Here is a 15,570-nt window from a genome sequence, read left to right on the forward strand (position 1 = left end):
TAACTTAAGATGTATCTAGACTAGTATGCCATTGTTTCTTAAGATGTAGCTAAACTAGTATGCCATCATTACTTAAGATGTTACAAGACTAGTAGGCCATCGTTTCTTAATATGTAGCTAAACTAGTATGCCATCATTACTTAAGATGTTACAAGACTAGTATGCCCTTATTACTTAAGATGTTACAAGACTAGTAGGCCATCGTTTCTTAAGATGTAGCTAAACTAGTATGCCATCATTACTTAAGATGTTACAAGACTAGTATGCCATCGTTACTTAAGATGTTACAAGACTAGTATGCAGTTGTTACTATGTTACGGCGTTGTTACTTTAGATGTTATGACATTGTTTCTATTGGAGTGATATGTCACTATTTACAGGTACTATTGCTATTATTTGGTTCCTGTTGTGGTGTTACATCGTCGTGGAGAGTCCTTCTAAACATACATCCATCTCAACCTCTGAACTGGATTACATCCAGTCTAAGATCGGGTACACAGAGGAACAGTCTCAGGTAAGACAGGAGTTATCTCCCCTGACTCACAATTGATTATGGAATACATCCAGACTAAGATCGGGTACACAGAGGAACAGTCTCAGGTAAGACAGGAGTTATCTCCCCTGACTCACAATTGATTATGGAATACATCCAGACTAAGATCGGGTACACAGAGGAACAGTCTCAGGTAAGACAGGAGTTGTCTCCCCTGACTCACAATCGATTATGGAGTACATCCAGTCTAAAATAGGGTACACCGAGGAACAGTCTCAGGTAAGACAGGAGTTGTCTCCCCTGACTCACAATTGATTATGGAGTACATCCAGTCTAAAATAGGGTACACTGAGGAACAGTCCCAGGTAAGACAGGAGTTGTCTCCCCTGACTCACAATCGATTATGGAGTACATCCAGTCTAAGATCGGGTATACCGAGGAACAGTTTCAGGTAAGACAGGAGTTGTCTCCCCTGACTCACAATCCAACATCAGAGTACAACCAGTATAGAATAGGGTACACAGAGGAACAGCTCCAGGTAAGACTTATCATGTCACATACCTGATAAACTGATTTTAAAAATGAACTGTGACTGACAGGAGTTATCTCCCCTTACCCACAATCGAACATCCCTCAGTAGTTTCTGCTTAATACTGTAAGAGCTACAGAGAAATCTGAGTGTGACGAAAAAAAGTTAATCATCATCTATGAAAAGAAAATAGAAATAGCCATATCAATGTAAACAATTTTGTATAAGAATTTTGTGGTCGGGTGGTGCAGTGGATAGCGCACTTGTCTTTCACCCATATGCCCATGGTTCTATTCCCCAATCGGAATTGAAAAGGTATGGGGTCACCTGCCCAACTACATGGGTTTTCACTGGGTCCTCCAGTTGCTTTCCAAATAAGATCCCCCTACACGTTAATATTCGGGAAACAAGAGTGATATATATAAGTAAAAATAACTAGTTTCATAATTGTTGTAAAATAAAAAAAGATGTTATTTTTACTTTTTTTGTCCCCGACAGGATTTGATGCCGCCGTGGATACAGATCATCTCCTCCCCTGCAGTGTGGGCGATTGTGGTGGCCCACTTCGCCGAGAATTGGGGATTTTATACCTGGCTGACAGAACTGCCCTCCTTCATGAAATTTGCTCTGAATTTCAATATTCAAAATGTAGGTACATTCCATTATATGAAGTGATATGCAAAATTTAATGTACAAACTTAAGTATTTTCTGAAGTTTGATGCAAATTGTGTAATTCTTTTTAATAGGTCATTTCTCAAAGGAAATTTCGTGAGTTCTACAGTTAAATGAACTATATGTAACAATTCCATAGCAATGCTCATAATCAAAACAAATACACCTCTCTGTTATCTATTCTTTATTACTGCAGATCACCGTAAGCAACTACAAATACATAAATAACAGATAATAAGCATATGACACTACACTACAAATGATACGAGACAGTTGGACCTGTCATTTACATACTAGTAGAGCCATGCTAAAAGACATAGTGACATCATGGGCGGATTGATCGAGTGGCTTTACCAATCTAGTAACTTTGTGTAATTACATAGAACTGTCATTTCAACAAACTTCAAAGTTTGAGGTTCCTTGAAAGTTATCAGGCAGAACATGAGCATATGTTCACGTCACACATTCACTGTAATATGCAAACCTACACTGTTGTGGCACGGCTGGTTCCAGAAGAGCATCCCAGGAGCTTTACAAGGCGAAGTTGACAACAGAGAATGTCCTTTCACATCCTTGACATGAGGGTCACTTAAGAACAAAGAAACCTTTTTTTCTTGCTTCTGTAGCGACTACCTGCTGCAGCGGAGAACAGTAAATTACAGATAATCACGGAGTCGCTATTTAGCCGCATAGCTACTCTAGAGATACATATGGGGATGAAGGGGTGGGGTTCAAAATCCTAGAATTACACGCTCAATATCGTATAACTCCATCCACCTGTGGATTTGATCATGACAAAATAAAAAAATCCCTGTATGCCCAACCTTACAGACGATACAAATTGACTTCTCTTACCTTTGATCAGGTGTTTATATTGTTATGTAATTTTACTTATATATATCTATATATCATAACTAGATTTTCAATAGTAATGTTTTCACTGCTCACCAATAACTTTATAACAGGCCGGGTTCCTGTCTGCCCTGCCTTACCTTGTGATGGGGACTGTGGTGATATCTGCCGGATTCCTAGCTGACTATCTACGCTCGCATTTCCAGCTCAACACAGGATTGGTCAGGAAACTCTTCACATGTGGAGGTAAATAAGTCACTTCAACTTTGGAGGCAATTATGTTTATATTTTGATCTTTACATGTGGAGGTTAACCCTTTCACCGCTGTAGACCAAAATGTTCTCATCCCGATCAAAGCATATGGTAGAGTCTACTAAAGTTACATAGGGGTGAAAGGGTTAATAAATAAATCATGGAGGTAGTTAATAGAGCCCTATTATGTCCATCTATCCATCCTTCCATTCGTCCGTCTGTCTGTCCTTTCACACGTTTGTGTCCATAGATTCTCAGAATCCAAAAGACTAATCTTTCTGAAGTTTGAACATGGTAACACACAGTGAAATAAATGTAGATGTGCAATAGAGGCTTAAAAAGTTTCTGAGGGTCAAGGTCACTGTAACTAAAGTAGACTATTGGGGAGGGGGAAGGTACAGTCCTTATTTCTGAATCCAAACGATTATTATTTTTTTTTTTAAATTTGACATTGTGATTTTCATAAATGCGTTAGGGGTTTTAAAAGTTTTTAATGTCAAGGTCAAGGTCACTGTCACTAAAAATAGTTCTAGTGCAGCTTTAATGTTTATCATTGGGAGGTAATCAGTGGCCAGATGATCACCCAGCCAATGTTACTACTGGTATAGTGTCTTAAAAAATGCCAAACATTATAAGATTTCTTATTCAGCATCAAGATTCAAAACCCTGTTCATTGTGAAGAAATAATATTTTGTGTTTCAGCGTTTGGATTTCAGGTTGTGTTTATGGTCAGTGCCGGCTATTCCACCTCCGTGATTGGAGCAGTCACCTGTCTGATTTTGGCCGTTGGTATCGGAGGATTTGCATGGGCAGGATTTAGTGTGAATCATTTGGACATAGCACCTCAGGTAATAGGTCGGCAACAGTTGCTAACCAGTTATTCACAGAAATATTGATCATTCTACACATACTGTAAAAAACAGTTATGACTTTTTACTGGGTCAATATCACAGTATATTCACCAAATAAAAAGTAATTAATTGTTTTACTATATATTAAAGAGGAATCAAATTTTATTTTGAAAAAATATGGGGAGTGGGGAATCAAATGTCTGTGCAAAGAGTTCCAACGAAGTTCTGTGTTACCCCCTAAAAAAGTTTGTGTTATTCCAATTTCTATGTTGAGAATTTGATAATCACCAAAATTCAACAAAACCTGATGATTATGGCATATTATTTCATTATCTGATAAAGGTCTCTCAGCCAATCAGACGTAGTTTATTTTTAACTTATAATGATAATATTTCATTTTTGTGTCATATGTTTAACATATAGGTGACATAGTTGGTTATGATGCGATAAAATTGAAAAGACATCGAGCCATATGTGGCCTAAAAAATAATATATATTAACTGTTTAGTGTCCTAGGTAAATAGCTCTTAAAATTAAGAGTTCATGCCATAAAATTTATCGGCACATTCTTTCCTACACTAAAACCTGGTAAAACGCACCAAAGATAAAAAGCGACAGTCAGTATATTTTTCAAAGATAAAAAAACCCAGCTTACCCTACTTTTAAGAAGGGATGAATAAATATTCCCCTGTAATGTCCTGTTCAACATCTAAACTATTTTGGATTCACAAATTTAAAATTTAAGATTTTTAGGTAGGAAGGTACTTTAAATACATTTTACGCAGGTATGAAAATTCTGAATGAATCTATTATGGTCTACATTGGTGAAAGGGTTAAACAAAATGAAATAAAACCAAACCAAAAGTCATTTATACTGCTTGCTTGGCTCAGATTGTTTTAATACAGCTGCATTGACACCAACTCTAATTACAACTTTACTTTTAATCAAAATCAATACGACCTGAGAATCTACAGTATTAGGGAGATGTAAATCTGACAAATAATATTGACCCTATTTTCTTGATAAATGTAAATGAAAAACATTATGACAGATTTTATTAAAAATTGTGATTTCTGTTTGCAGTACGCCAGTATCTTGATGGGTGTATCCAATACCTTCGCCACCATTCCTGGCATTGTCAGTCCTCTGCTGACAAGCATTATTGTCGAGGATAGGGTCAGTATATACAGTCCATGATCCTCGATACAACAGGGGTACAGAGAGCGAAAGTGAGCGTAACCCCTGGAATGTGTCATAGCAAAATTAAAGGCGCAGGACAAGATACTTGATTGGTCTTAGGTAAAAAAAAAATCTCTGACCAATCGCTAGGCTGATACCTGTCCTTTGAAAATTACAGAGGAGCAACATCCGACTTCAAAGCCACTCAATATTACCGTTACGCCATCTAGAGATTCTTTTGATGTACATCGAAGGATCAAACTAGACTAGATCCTTCAATTTTGCTATGACATATTCCAGGGGTTTATAGAGGGTAAGTGGCATAACCCCTGAGGTATCGAGGATGCAATTTCATTTCTCAAGTTTTAGCCTGCTATCATATATCTACTGGAATGAACTTTATTTTCATATTAAATATGGAAAGTTTTCTCTAGCCCTGACATAAAATCTGTAAGCCCCGGGTAGTGTACTTGTGGAGTTTTACACCCCAAGGCATTTAAATTTTATACTGACAGAGGGTGTAGCCTAATGTGGGAAATATAGGTTAATCTTTAAAATGGAGAGTGTTGCCCTCTTTAGGCCTGCATGGTGTGGCCCCATGTTAGGGCTGAAGGGTGTGGCCCCATGTAAGGGCTAAAGGGTGTCGCCCCATGTTAAGGTTGAAGGGTATGGTCCCATGTTAGGGCTGAAGGGTATGGGTCTATGTTTGGGTTGAAGGGTATGGTCCCATGTTAAGGCTGAAGGGTATGGTCCCATGTTAGGGCTGAAGGGTATGGTCCCATGTTAGGGCTGAAGGGTGTAGCCCTCGTCAGGGATGAAGGGTGTGCCGTGCGTTAGGGCTGAAGAGTGGGGCTCATTATAGGAATTACAGGTAATTTATTGAATTCCATCTCCTTGAGTATGGATTATAATATATTAAATAAACTAAAGGACTATGTATGGTTTGGGCCTTTTTTGGCCCCCAAATCCATCAAAATTAAAAATCTGCAATAGAAATTTCAAACGACTGTTTCTATAATTTTGAATACTTCCCCAGTATTGTTATGTTAACATTTATTTGTGTTTTCAATTTTGGCTGCCATGGTAACAAGGTCATGTTTGCATAAATTATTGAAATTTGATTATTTAGTCAATTTTGACAGGTTTTCACCTAGTTTTTCTCTTAGCTACCATAGAGCTAACTTCACGAGCCAAGGGTGTTCAATACGATACTCTCCTAGGAGAGTATCGTATTGAACACCCTTCCCAGTGGGCACAAAACGTTGTATAGACGTCGGGAGGACGTCGTATTGTAGTCGCGACGTCGGCAACCTTAATCTAACGTCAGGAGGACATCGTATTGTGGTCGCGACGTCGGCAACCTTAATCTAACGTCGGGAAGACGTTTTTTCTAGACGTTATACCGACGTCTGCATCTGACATCGCTACGACGTCTGGTTAAGGTCGTACCCCAACTTATGCATATTAAATAATTATTGAAATGCATGTTATTTAACATTATGAATATTAAAGAACAATTGAAATACATGTTATTAAAGTATGTCACTGTTAAAGGATCATCCTTAACAAACCGTAGTCTTAAATTGATACGTTTACGAAGTGAAAATGTGAACACTTTAATTCCCTCCAGACAAACTGCTTATCTCCCTTTATTTGTGTTTCCTCTCCAAAAGGGGTCACTACAAATCACGTAAACAAATTAATAATATGCATTCATATTACTTTGCACGTAGTTCATTTTAAATTAAAAAAAAAATCAAATGTATGGTCGATTGTATTTAAATATATTTACGTATATTGACATTTCGATAATGGAAATATTTGCGGGCGATTTTCGACTTCCGGTTCTTTGTTCGTTGACCATCACTGACCACGCGACTGACCAGTGAATCAGCTATAATATATTAACAGTTTTCTCCGCTGTTCCTCCACTTTTCACAAACTTCAAGGTATGTAACCCTTCTTATTTTTGTGTTTTTCAATCAGTTACCGCAACTTAGCTTAGTGAGACCACTAACACGTGTTTCATTTGTTTTTGTTTACATGCATGTTGTTGAATGCATTATGGACGAGTTCAGAATTAACTGAGCTCGCGAGTACCGCGTAAAGTGAACTGGCATTTGCTATTACTGTAATAATTTAGCCATCATATTGAAATCATATGATTTTGCTGAGTTAGGTTCGGACAAGTTTCCAATAACTTCAATATTCTTAAAAATACTGCAGTATGTTCTACGTGACAGTTTTGTAATCGCCTGGCGATTGAGCTCCATGTCCATGGCATGTGCATCGTTAATTAACTGTTAAACTTGCAGTATCATTGAGTATGTATATATGGTCGACTATGATTGAATCTTGTGTATGTTTCTGCACGTATTTGTTAATTTTAATGGTGAATAGTGTCGCTCTGAGTAAATGGATGGTTCTATAAATAGGCATAATATATAGTCTTCGTAACATTGAGAAGGGACGTAACTCGTAAATTAGGTCTATATATATGTACTATTTTTTATATAGCTTACTAGTTTGAGATAGGTTTGCAGAATTCAATACACAAAGTTTATAATTTTAAATATTAGGTCTTTTAAATGCTTAACATTTCCCATAATAATTGGTGACAATCAAATCATAATGTACATATTAATGTACCAGGTAACTAGGTGTACAACTTGTTTATCTTGATATTATACTTTACCAAATGATAATTTAATTTGTAACATGATAAATTATAGTTATTCTTTACAAAATAATTCTCTATGCATATGCGCAGCTCATTTAACTTGTCAATTATAAAATTAGTGCTTTAATTTAGAAATACAACTTTAAAGTATATTAAATTAAATGGATATATCTTTTAAATGGCATAAATTTAGCAGCATGGAAGCTGATAAATAAAAACAAAAATAATTTCAGAATCTGAAATTGTTTAAAGTTGTGCTTGGTAAGACTCTAATGTTTTATACATTTCATATACCGTTTATATTAATAAATTTTTGAGTGTCAGATTTATTCCTTCTTGTGGCTCTTTTGGCAAAATGTACACATAAGTTTCAGAATGTATTGCTATGTTTTAATATTGTAAAACAATTTATTCATGTCGTAAAATTTATCATATTTTATTAATGATTAATTGATTTAATTGCAGATGCTGTAGTACGTACTAAGCGATACACAGAAACTACAGCAGAGACCGCCATGTCTGTAGCCTTGAAGTATGCCCCAGATAGGAAAGGAGGGGGTGGAAGGAAGAAGGCTGATGGGGAGCTGCTACTTTCCTAATAAAAACATTGTCATGACACTGAAATAAGTTGTTTTTGTTGTTTAATCATCTTTATTACCGGGTACGTAAATGTATGCAACAGGAAATTTTGATTAAGGATAACTACGTCACAACAACATTGTATAAACGTTACATAAACGTTGCATATACATTATATATACGTCATATCACAACGTCTTCACAACGTCGGAAAAGACGTCTAGAAAACTTTCACTGATAACCTTACCACAACCAAATCCCAACGTCAGAAACCGACCTTATGGCAACGTTGCTACAACGTCATGTGCCCACTGGGTTGGCTCGTGAAGTTGCTATAGAGCGCACTCTTGAACAAACTTTATATTTCTCCTAAAAATGTGTTACAGGTGCTTTCTTCAAGCATGCGCTCTATAGTTTCTAGGAGAAAAACTAGGCAAAATATCACAATATTCACTGAATATTCAAATTTTTATAATTTATGCAAATTTGAACTTGTTACCATGGCAACAATAATTAGAAATATAAATAAATATATACATAGCCCTTTGTCTGGAACATCCTTGAACCAAGGGGATTCACTGTTGATTGTTGGCTCCCTTCTATAAATATAGTCAGCAGGAACTATTGTTAATTCATGTATAGAATGTAATTTGATCGAAAAACAAGGTCTTTAAAATCAACATATAATTCCACAAGAAACTAATGTTTCTTAAAAGACTTTTGGCATATTACAGTATTCTTTGAAATCAGATATTTCTGTGTGGTCCAATTTTCAGGTTTTCCTGACAAACACACCAATTTGTGAGAACATGAATTTGTGGAATAGTAGTACCCACTCCAATGGAGAACTGCTTTATATCAAACTTGTAATTACCCAGTGTACCTATGAGTTCATGGATGAAGATTGCCAATAAAATCAACAAAATAAAAACCCCACAGTAGATTGCATATTTGTTTTTCATTGGTTGTGTATTTAGAAATATATATTTTCATTGACAGTCTGATGCTGGGTTGTGTATATATAAATATATATTTCCATTGACAGTCTGATGCTGGGTTGTGTATATATATTTTCATTGATAGGCTGATGCTGGGTTGTGTATATATAAATATATATTTACATTGACAGTCTGATGCTGGGTTGTGTATATATAAATATATATTTTCATTGACAGGCTGATGCTGGGTTGTGTATACAAATATATATTTTCATTGACAGTCTGACGCTGGGTTGTGGCAGATTGTGTTTTACTTGGCAGCCGGTATATACCTAGTTGGTGGTATTCTGTTTGGTCTGCTGGCTTCTGGGGAGCGACAACGCTGGGCGGAGATACCAACTGGCTACTTGTCTCAACAGGATATAGAAAGGGATGATCTTTGATCTGTATTAACCTGTATTAGTATTACACTGATAGGAATCACAGTTGACCTTCTATCTGACCAATTGGACGTCTGTCACAGCTGGAAACATTGAAATAAATTACCTTAGACATTGTCCAGCAAGTATGCCCCAGAGTATTGAAAAGGATGACCTATGACCTTCTCTCTTACCTATTGGAAGCTTTTCTCATGAGGACAATGATAAAAATACCAATAATTTATTGTATCAGTATTACATAGACAGAAAAAACGTATGGCGCCAGTGTGATAAATGTTCCTCTATTTAAGGAGATTCCTTATCTAAAAAAAAATCCCCAAAAGTATTGCAGGGGGTGGAGATATCTTAGTTAAGAAAAGTCCTTAATTTAAGTTCATCCTTTGGAAAAAAATGTGGAACCAGAGCTCAAGGTCTGATCAATTTTATTTTATGGTTCGATAATCAAAACTTTAAAAAAAGATTGAAGAAGTTTTCTAAATAAATTAAGGAATGTTTATGAAACTGATTTATGACTATCATGCTGAAGTAGCCATGCTACTGTATGTCCTTCTATCTGACCAATCAGGTGCCCTGTTTCATAATGATATAGACAGTCATGACCTTTGACCTTAGTGTTATTCAACAGATCGTAAGGTACAGTATTGAGATAATGCAATTTATCATAAACTATTTAAAGTTATATCACGTATATCAAATGTTATGATGCCAGTGTTTATGTTAAGTGGTTTTTAGCTTGATGTTCGATGGTACTTACCTTCTATATATATATATTGACATTTCTCCTTTCTTCACCTTAGCAAACTGTGACAGCTACAAATTAATGTATACACAATGAAAAAGGTCTCGGCGGATTGATACTTGTTTCAAATATGGCTCTGTGCACGTTTCTGTGAGATGATAGTCCGATGACAACCATTGGACCATAAGGCCAATGACATATAACACTAGAAAATATAAATGTTATTTACCAAGATTAACCCTTTCACCACTGTAGACCATAATGGACTCATCCAGATCAATGCATAGTAGAGTCTACTAAAGTTGCATAGGGGTGAAAGGGTTAATGTACACCTCTTTATACAGGGAAACTTTCACCGAGTCAAACTTTCGCCACTCACAGGTAAAATCCATATTCCCCCAACATCATTTCGCCCATCACAGTGTGACTCTCAGTCAAGCAGTTGGGCCAGTTCCTACCAGCAAGCACTGTCAGGTCTCTTGAATGAAGTATATATAACATGAAGATCACATAAGCATAAATCAAGGATGATGCCTGGATCTCAGATGAGTTATGGTGAACCGTCTGGTCAACCCTAACATTTTCACAATTAAGAACTTGAGATATGATACTTGATCTATCTGCCAATCAGATACTGAGATTCGGTACTTGATATATCAGCCATTCAGATACTGAGATTTGATACTTTGTGTATCAGCCATTCAGATACTGAGATTTGATACTTTGTGTATCAGCCAATCAGATACTGATATTTGATACTTTGTGTATCAGCCAATCAGATACTGAGATTTGATACTTTTTCTATCAGCCAATCAGATACTGAGATTTGATACTTTGTGTATCAGCCAATAAGATACTGAGATTCGATACTTAGTGCCTATTTGACACGTGATGTATACAACCAGATTCAATACACAGTAAAACCTCTTTTTAACAGCCCTCGGTTTATTTGTTACCTCGCCTTCTGCCACTGTAGGTCACTGCCCATTTTACTTTTTTTCTAAGCTGTATCTCTATATATCTGCCTGAATAAAAGTGCCAACTCCTTTAAATGATGCCAACATTCGCTGGACAAATAATGGCAGTATATTGAGGTTTGATGTTTAAATAATCAGACCCCAAGTTTTGATACGTGATGTGTATATATCTACCAATATTTCGGCTTAAATTACTAAATAATTTACATGTATATATATACGTTTAGTTAGAGAAATATATATATATATATATATATATATATCAAACATTTGATGAAATGAAAATTTTGTTCCAAAAAAACAAATTCTATATATATATATATATGTATTTCGTAGTTCATAAACAATTTTGTTTGGAGAGACAATTTTATTGATATTTGATGCAAGAAAGTAGGAAAATTGATAAACCATAATGATATAAGATATCCTAGAAAGCCTCCTCTGGTAGAAATCACGGTAATGTTAATATTCTAAAAATAACCAGAACTGATGATCATTCATTTGAAAATAAAATAATCTGTTTTAAAAATATGTGAAATTTTGAATGTTATTTACCAAGACAACCCATGTCAAGTATTTGTTAGAGTAAAACAAAGAAAAAACCTATCCATTATGAACTGCTATATCGAAATTCACCTACCATTCATTATCGCCTGCCTAAATTACAAAGCCAAAACGAATTTGATAAGCCAAAAAGTTATTGCTAATAAAGATAAAATGCTGCTGTTTGTTTTTGTATTTCGAACCTTATTTCTCAGATTTGTTGTGAGTAAAATATAAATAATTTGCATTCTAGTGACGTTATATGCAGAAGAAAACTGTTTCAGTATGTTACTTAATTATTTTCTGCAGACGGACTGGTATGGTAAATTACAAAATGATTGATTCCTATTAATAAACTTGGTAACTTTTTATAAATCAACAGATCCGTACAAAATTGTGAAACTTACGAAAAGGTTTTTCAGGTTTGGTAGGAAAGAAGACAACAATAAAAAAAATACATTTGTACAAATATGTATTTTTTCCTTTGGAAAACATGTAGAAGTATGTTTTGCGTATGCATTACTGTATATTCTACTTATCTTGTGGAACCACGATTTGATAGTTCGACAAAATTTCATGAGTTTCATCTTATTATATTGTCCCTGCGGGACGACAACAACAAACAGCAAGTGACAATTATGTTACACTGTCTGCAGTTGCCTTGTCGGTTGATATTCGTTATTTATTGTTTGTGAAGATGAACAGAGGTACCGTGGACATATTGTTGTTATTGAAAACAATGGGAGCATTACATGACAATGTTATTATAGAATTATGTAGGGATATTATTGATCTGACATTGTCCATGTTAGTGTATTTTTTTGTGTTACGAATGACACCAGCTATAGTCCTTAATGGACTAAGTTTCCTGAAAGTGTTCGTAAATGTTTGGCTTTCTGTTTTGACTAACTGAACATTTGAATAGGTGTTTCGTTATTGGTATATCATACAAGTAATTATTATATCTTAGCTACATAAGCACACTATGTATACATAGTAGATGATAAAGAAACAAGTTCTTGCGAAGGTAAATATAGAATAAAATAACAAGTGTGACCGCTTGGCCTTTCTGCCTTCTTGGGCTTCTTCAGGCTGAAGTGAGGAGTCCGCCCGAAGAAGCACAAGAAGACTGAAAGGTCTAGCGGCCAGGCTTGTATAATTGTTATTTTATTCTCTATTTATATTCGTGATTGAATCTTGACAAAAATTCATGCGTAAATATTGTGTTAAAAGTTATTCAAATCACGGAATATCCAAGTCCGTGTTTTATAGTAATCAAGTGATTGGTAAAAGCTTATTATTGTGGGCAAACGTTTTGTCATATATTTTGATAAATGTACATAAATTATTCCAATGTGTTGTAGTTCTCAGTACATTTCTGATTAAAAGATCACTGCCAATATGGATATATACTTGACCACCTAATGTGTTACCGCCGTTGTGAGGAGAATGTGCTCCGTTCACAGGTTCTCTCCCGAGTTTGGATGCTATTTGCCAGTGTTGTATTATGACTATCGTCTGTGATTGATAAACAGCCCTATATAAGCCATTTATTTGTATAAACATATTTAATTTGTACCCATATACAAATTTAACTGTATAGACTGCTGTGCACGAGGACATTTTTCAGGATTATAATTATTTAGCAACTCATGACTTTGTGATTTTGATAAGTAAATACTTTTCATGATATTTTATTTTTTAATTACAATGTTTTCGATAGAACGTTGCCGTTTTGTGAATAATTTATGATGAAGTTGTTGACGTTTTCTACTTAAATGTGATCATATTTTCGTTGTCATTGATTTGTTAATTATAAGTGATTATATCAGGAAACCTCACTCTACTAACATTTAACGTAAATTTCACATTTCTTTCTTTTTGTTTACAGTGTTTTTGCTAGTTGTCCTTACCGTTTATATTATTATACTGTTAATTTTACGTACGAGGAATTATCGCCCATAAAATAAATATATTTTGGAGAATTGAGAACGTTTTTATAACATGTAGGTTTATGATTCTGAGGTCAAGTTTAAAAATGATAGTTGTTATATTTTGTGATTGATTGTTTAATTATTATATATTGTATGTGATCCTGTAAATGGTTGTACATTCCGCAATATATTGATTTTATTCATTTCGTGACATATGTTATCTGTTATTATGGAACGCTATTCCAATTCAACTAGTCAATTCATAATTTGTTTCAGTGTATTTATTGTGAGTAAATATATCCGTATTTATTGGAGATTTACTAATTGTTGTGTTGCTGTATTGCATTCCGGGGGGGGGGGTATTGCATATAATTATCTCTCCTTTCTTCTGCATGTTAAATAGACTGTCTGATATAATAAGTACTACAAACGTAACTTGAAGTTACTCCCCCTTGTATTCTGAAAACAGCACATGCTGTATGATGGTTTTTTGTTAATTACCTCCCGCTGTACACGACATATGTAATGATCGTCGGTTTCCTCATACTGTAGATTTTTGAAAAGCAAACGACACGAGGTTAAAGTCGCCAGTTACCCCCTCCACCATTGTAATTCTGCAAACAGTACACGGCATGGGTAATGATCGTCAGTAACTTCATTTTTATTCTGACAACAACACACGACATAAGGTTTACCGGTTGGAATATCTCATGCGTATTTTCGGGAAACTGTTGTTACTTCTCCATGGTTCTTAAACAATACACTAGAGGAGGTTTGACCATATCTTGTGCAGTCATTCATTTGTGTGCAGAAACATGCTTAATTAGCATGTGTTGAATCTTGTGATGTAAATGTAACTATGTGTCCAGTATAGTTTTGTATTTATACATGTTCAGAATTATCTATATTTATTTATATATACCCATGTGTTGGTGTACCTATCAATGTATAGAGATTATATTTTTGTCGTAATAAGTGATTAACGTTTAAAGGCATTTGTTACGCGTCTATATATTATCAGTAAATGTTGTTATGAAATCAGACAGTGGTCTTGTTGATATTCAGTTCCAATATCCGTGTAGAGTTTGACTGCCTCGTCATATAAAGATTTATTTATTTTATGTAAGTGTTCGAAAAGAGGTGTAAGGGAATGATTATGCGATCATTTAGTATAATCAATTTGCCGTTATTCTCAAGGTTTAAACAACGGTTAAGACTACCCGGATGCTCTTAATCAATACAACAAGCTATTTGGCTTGATGTCTCGACTGCGCCCCGCTTTGACCACCGATGCACATGTCAAATTTGGTTGGGTTAGCACTTTAAAGTTTCAGAGAAACTAACTTAAACACACAACCTTAATGTTGATGGAGATGCTGACAAAGTCAATGGGCCATGAAAGGTAGGCCGCATCCAGCATTTGCTGCATGGGTCGAGATGTACTACCTAAGATGTGCATCATCTATGGTTTGATTGGTCTAGCACTAATACTTCGAGTGAAACTAACTTAAACGCAAACACTTAATGAGCAACACATTAGTCTCGCTACTTCGTGGCGGCGAAACAAAAACGTTACGACACTTTGTTCCATCTATGTTATGATTCCTTAAAATTTATCATTAAAAGGGGAACTACAACAAACCTGAAATCAATCTCTTCGTAATATCGATTATTCTGTGATCATTAAACCATTATCGTGGTCCAGTATGATTTTGAATCAACTAACAGTGTAGCTTACTGTCAAGAGATTGAGTAAGTGATTCAAACTGGTTGTCGGATTCGTGTCTCTCTAGTTTTTTTACAAACATATATACTAAGATCAAGGAAATTGGCTTGAACATAAAATAAGAACGTTTTCTTGAATACGGCTCTGATCACAACACCAACAGACAATAACAAAATAAAATTAC

The 15,570-nt window shown here is 35.2% G+C and overlaps 1 protein-coding gene across 1 annotated transcript in view; it reads left to right on the forward strand.

Annotated features, from left to right (window-relative positions):
• The window catches only part of LOC110451284 (sialin-like), a 29,701-nt gene extending 18,329 nt beyond the window's left edge, over positions 1–11,372 (forward strand). The window contains exons 7-12 of the mRNA XM_021499209.1: positions 381–514; positions 1,521–1,670; positions 2,661–2,793; positions 3,502–3,647; positions 4,735–4,827; positions 9,309–11,372. Coding sequence (XP_021354884.1) covers positions 381–514; positions 1,521–1,670; positions 2,661–2,793; positions 3,502–3,647; positions 4,735–4,827; positions 9,309–9,470 — 818 coding nt within the window. The 3' untranslated portion in view covers positions 9,471–11,372. The remainder of the gene's footprint in view (positions 1–380; positions 515–1,520; positions 1,671–2,660; positions 2,794–3,501; positions 3,648–4,734; positions 4,828–9,308) is intronic.
• The last annotated feature ends 4,198 nt before the right edge of the window (positions 11,373–15,570 follow it).

Source organism: Mizuhopecten yessoensis, unplaced genomic scaffold (assembly GCF_002113885.1).
Source record: "Mizuhopecten yessoensis strain PY_sf001 unplaced genomic scaffold, ASM211388v2 scaffold5913, whole genome shotgun sequence".
Taxonomy (NCBI): domain Eukaryota; kingdom Metazoa; phylum Mollusca; class Bivalvia; order Pectinida; family Pectinidae; genus Mizuhopecten; species Mizuhopecten yessoensis.